At 32.6% G+C, this 6,000-nt stretch overlaps 1 protein-coding gene across 1 annotated transcript in view; it reads left to right on the plus strand.

Annotated features, from left to right (window-relative positions):
• Nucleotides 1-395, plus strand: part of LOC118198835 (ESF1 homolog) — an 82,738-nt gene extending 82,343 nt beyond the window's left edge. Inside the window, exon 12 of the mRNA XM_085811153.1 lies at nt 158-395. Coding sequence (XP_085667279.1) covers nt 158-346 — 189 coding nt within the window. The 3' untranslated portion in view covers nt 347-395. The remainder of the gene's footprint in view (nt 1-157) is intronic.
• The last annotated feature ends 5,605 nt before the right edge of the window (nt 396-6,000 follow it).

Here is a 6,000-nt window from a genome sequence, read left to right on the forward strand (position 1 = left end):
ATTGTTTTTCTAAATTATGTATGATTATTGACTGGAAATATCAAAAGGGGCTGAAATACCCCGACAGAATTTATTCATACCAGAAAAACACATGATTTTTAATATTTTTTCAGTGTTGACAGAGAATGATAAAATAAATTTTTTTATTTCTTTCCAGTGTGATGTAAATGATCCAAGGTTTTCAGCTATATACACTTCACATTTGTTTAATATTGATCCATCAGATCCTCATTTCAAGAAAACAGAGGGAAATCTGGCATTGATACAGGAGAAGCAAAAGAAATTAAAGCATAAAGATTCTTATAATGATAGTCAGAGAAATGTTAAGAAAGCTAAATACTTTTAATCATATGTAAATATGTGAATAAATAAAATTATTTTTATAGTACCAACTACATATTGGTGCATTTTGTCCTAAAGGGTTGCACTCAAGTTTCAGATATCTGTATTTACATAATACAATTCAAAAATTCATTATTTCAACTTTTTTCCTTCTTTTCTAATCTAAAAAATTTGATGTGAACACCACGACTTCCTTGTACGGAATATTACATTATACACATTTTTCCTGCATTTCATTTAAACTTATTGAATTGAATTAAATCTACTTCTTCGATAGCGCATAAACCACAATAGAATAAATGAACTTTTTAAAATTCACTATATTTATTTACCATAGCGATACTCTGGTGCTAGATTCACTTAACAGCATTACATCTCATTCATTTTATAACTCAGAATGCACCAAAATTATATCATCTGTAGAATTATCTAATCATTCCCACATGTTCTATTCAAATACTCTAATAAATTAAAACGATGTATAAAAAAATTAAACAAATAAAGAAGCAGATTTTCACAGATGATTCAGCACCACTTAACTAATGTGCATGCGTTACTCATAAACATTCTCCTCTGTCAGAGACTGGCAACAATATTTGCTGCTAATACGAAACTCTTTATTTCCTCAAATTTTATTAGAGATGTATTTCTCATTCAGTTCTCACTTCACAGCAAGGCAAAAGTACACAAAAACTCAAAATATCTTCATTAACCTTTTACACGTCAAATGTTCTATAAATGGAACATCAAATTTAAAATTTCATAAAAAAAACAGTTTTATTAATATTGCTTTGTATAAATTATTACATGGAAAGTAAATATGGATTGATGGTTTAGTAGCAATATAATTCTTCTAAAAGAAAAATTATCTTGATAAAAAAAATTCATTATTTCAACTTTTTTCCTTCTTTTCTAAGAGCAAAATTCAGAAATTCATATAAAATTAAAAATTCAACAAATGTTTCTAAAACTCAATGAGGATATTTAAAAAGGATCATTTTATGCATAGACAGTAAGTTATCATAGAAAGATGATTATTATTTTTTACTATGAGGTAAGAAATGCGGATGTTCCAGAAAGGGAACATTGGCATGTAAAGGTATATTTTTTAACATGATGAAATTACTTTGATTGCCATGAGTAGAGGCATGGAGAAAGATTTTTTCCAAATGTGGAAAATAGATGTTTATGACTGTTAATCTGTTTTTTGACTCCCGTATATCCCCCTCCTCACCTTTCACACATTCCCATAAGGGTGTGAAGTGAGTTACTCACAGCTGCTACAGAAAAGCATGTGGCGTTTCTTGATAGGCTAGACGCTAGAGGTTGTTTATGACTCGGTGAAAAAGGCGTATATTTTGGAGTATGGATTTCATTATTTTCCCCTTTGTTTGCTTTTTTTTTTTCTTCCCAGTTTGTGAAGATACGCTACGCTGATAAGATGGCTCATTCAAAAGCATTTCAGACTATTAAAGAAACATTGGAATATTTTTCTACAATATCAGATGATGAAGAGTGTATTGATATTTGTCAACTGCCTCCAGAAGAAACTGGATGTTTGACAGATGAGGAAGATGTAAATGAAGATATTTTTGAGCCTTTTCTGCCAGCAGATGTGTGTGGAAATTCGAAATTTCTAATAAAATAAATGATGATGAAATATCTCAAGAAATCCTCAAGAACCTTCATCTTCAAAGGGAAGGAAGAATTTGAAGCGAAAACTAAATGCGAAAGAGAAAAACATTGGTGAGGGAAAAATTTAAACTTTAACAAAATTCTAGAAACTGGTAGCATTGAAAATATTTGCAAAGTGTTTCCTGAACTAGTTACTTTATCTCCAGTTGAGATTTTTTACAAGTTCCTAACTAGAGAATATTTGCTGCATTTAGCAAATATGACAGGTCTTTACGCAATGCAGAAAGGAAAAGTTTTAGCTGTAGATGAAAACGATAGTGGACAGTTTTTTGGATTACTGTTGTTTAGCGGGTATCATCGAGTACCCAGCGAAGATTTATACTGGAGCACTCAAGAAGATTTATCTGTCCCAGTAGTTTCTTCTGTAATGCCAAGAAATAGATTTCGAAAACTGAAAAAATATTTTCATATTATAGATAATACTAAGTTGGCATTAGGAGATAAGACAGGAAAAGTTTTTCCTTTTTATGAGGAACTGGAAAAAAACTTTCAACAGTTCGGCATCTTCCATTTTAAGTTAAGTATAGATGAATCGATGGTCATCATTTGGCTAAAATATTCATCCGATGTAAACTAATTCAGTTTGGTTATAAAATATGCATGTTGTGCTTTAATAATGGCTATCCATACACAGTGAAAATCTGTAGCAGGAAAAGTTATCAGATGGAAAAATTTAAATTTTAACAAAATTCTAAAAACTGACAGCATTGAAAATATTTGCAAAGAGTTTCCCGAATTAGTTACTTTATCTCCAGTTGAGATTTTTCACAAGTTCCTAACTAGAGAATAACATAGAATGTTGATAATCAAAAACTAACTGCTTCCCACCAATGTTCCATTTATGAAACATGTCATAAATCATTAATTTTTTTTAAAAAATTTTTTTTCTTGTTTCATAATTCTTATATTTGAACTTTAAATCAATTTTTCACAACAAAATGTTTATTTTACTTTCGCATCATAGTTTGGCATGTAAAAGGTTAAAAATTGAAAGATATAGAAAAACATAAAACACCAAATACAGTTAAAACAATTTTTTAAAAAATTTTTTTACAAAATTAGACTGCGCAAAAACAAGAAATTCGGCCAGCAGGCAAATTTTTCAGTGCACAAAACTAAAAGTTTCCTTCTGGTCCCGTGCCCACCAGCGGCCGAGCGGTAAAGTCGCTGAAAACTGGTAGTTCGGTCCGAGGTTTGAATCCCGCGAACGGGCTGGCTGCATGGGCGTTTCCGTGGTTTTCCCCGTGTGTAACGTGTATACGAGCCAGTTTCCCATAGAAAGTCCTCCACGAATGCATCCCTCCCCTTAGGCAGACAGTCCTAGTGTGCTTTGCCATAATTAAGTAAACCAACCCTTCTGGTCCCACTCCACGAAAAGACACTGAAGGTGCAGAAAGACTTAATTCACTATTCTGCAGTAAACAAATATGGCTGCTATGGTAAGAAAAATTAGGCTTAGCCACACTTGAAACAGCTTTTTAAATTGTTGAAAATTCTACAACTATTGCATGCAGATTGATTAAAAGCCTTAATAGGAAGATAAGAACAACATGATTCAATCATTTTAAAGCAGAAAATGTGCAATTTACCAACACATAATAAAAAAACTGAGCTCACAAAAGCCGAGTAAAAGAGTGGGTATATACAGGGTGGATTAAAATTATAGTTCCACTTTGAAATGGTCATAAAAAGAAAACTACTTTACCAAATGTTATCAAACTTGGTAATCTTGAAATGGCAGTCATGGGAATTTATTTTCCGTGAAAAACTTCAAAATTTCACCACCAGGGATGGAAATGGCGCTGTGTGCAATATTGTTAAACAAAATAAGACGTTAAGACATAGGTTTAAAATGTGTTTAATCAATTTCCAAAACCTGTTACAAAGCATGTTCAATGTGGCGTCCATCATTTTCCGAAGGCAAGTTAAATTGTATTACTGCATTCTGAACAGCAGCTCTTAGCATATCAGGAGGAATGTTACGAACATGTCGATGTATCGCATCTTTCATTTACGCCAAATTGTTTAAATTTTTTGTATAAATCATTAGCTTCTTCATGCCGAAAGCCAACTGTAAGCCACTGCAGGTTTTGTCTCATCCCACAATTTTGGTTTAGAAACGATTAAAAATGTTTTAAACCCATATCTTCATGTCTTAGGGTCGAATTCAGGCTTCAAAAATCACAAAATGGAGATCTGTAAGAAAAAAATTTTCAGAACACCGCACATTTGCGATCTCAGATTTTCTAATTGCTAATTTGTGGTTTTAACAGACGAAGTTCTCTGGTACATGGATGGCGCACTCGACTTTTACTCCTTTAAATGGTAATTTTATTTAGATCAATGTTTCTTAAGGGTATACAACATGTTAAACCTGTGTAACAAAAGGTTAAGTTAGATTCCGACCCTTATTTCATTTAACTATATTGCTTACAGTGCCATTCCCCCCCAGTGGTATGTTTTTTAACTTTTTTCTTTCACGGCAAATTAATTCCCATGACCTCTTTTACACAATTACCAAGTTTGATAATATTTGGTCTAGGCTTCCTCTTATGACCATTTGAAAGTGGAACTTTAATTATAACCACCCTGTATGTATATATTTATTTAAATACTTTTGGTGTGGGTGGTTGCAACCAAAAAGGGAGGTGCACAACTACATGTTATAGCAGTCATACATACGAAATTTCAATAATCTGAGGCTACTTGTTTTTGAGTTATGCGACACACTTACATACAGACACCACGAGAAAAATCTCTTTTGAATCCATTTTAATCAGTTTTATAATTCGTTTGGGGGGAAAAAAAGAGTTCTTTATTCTGTCCTTACATACAGATATCACGCAAAACCGTCATTAAATTGTATTCAATAGTCGTCGAAATGAATCGTTGAAGTATGATACCTGGAATTTTTTTAGATTACTAAACTTCCTTTACTTCATATACAAGGAAGTAAAAATCATACTTTATTTTGTTTCAGTTGTACATAAATGCAGTACATTCACATACTACAGTGTGAAATGGCCACCATTTTCCCTGGAGCAATTCCACATGGCAGCAGTTGTTTCTTTCCAGATTATTTAGAGTGCCGACTAAGATCTTGCAAATTTCTAGGCTTCTAATAGTTTACTTTGTTATTCAAATAATCTCGCAAATTTGATGGCTCATATCAAACAAGCAAATTTGGCAACAAAATTTTATAAAGATAATTTGAAGAATCCCAGAAGCATCTCTATTGTTTAGTTCATCATACAGCATGTCCACTAATCGGCCCCTGATTTTAAAATTAAATTACTTCTGAACAAAGATAAATAGAAGAATGAAACAAATGGCATGTTTATATTCAAAGCAGTAAATATCTTACATATGATTCGATACTCACAAATATTGCCAACAGGTAGCGTTGTAACCAAAGAGTGGAGTTCAAGACATTTTTTACGAATTCGTCTTCTATGAAGAGTTATTGTCTCACATCACAGTCTTTTCAAAATGTCCACCTTTTGCTGTACAGAGGTTGCACAAGCAAAGAATGAAAGTTTCCATCACCTTCTATAGTGTGTGAGTAGATATGAATTCACATGCTTCACAGATTCATTTTATGTGTCAGAAAGGAAGAAAAATGTGAGGGTATACTCAAAAAATTGTATATTAAAGCAAACACGTCACACAGATTTTATTGGACTGACCCAGAGCTAGATTAACCATGAAGCAATATATATATGCTTAGGGCACCACAAAAAGGTCGTTAAGGACTCAAGGAAAGGGGGCACCATAAAATATTTAACATTGCAGTTTTACCCTGGAATATATGGTGCATCCAGACTAAGAGAAGGAATGGAGGAAAACAGGGATAAATGCTTATAGGAATGCAAAAGTGCAAAGTTTCGGTATACTTAAAACTGCAGGCTGTGTCAAATTGATCCCAATTAATAAAACCCATGTTGTTATGCTAAAAGTGCACTG

Source organism: Stegodyphus dumicola, chromosome 2 (genome assembly GCF_044657685.1).
Source record: "Stegodyphus dumicola isolate Sdum_Otavi_A_Nest chromosome 2, ASM4465768v1".
NCBI lineage: Eukaryota > Metazoa > Arthropoda > Arachnida > Araneae > Eresidae > Stegodyphus > Stegodyphus dumicola.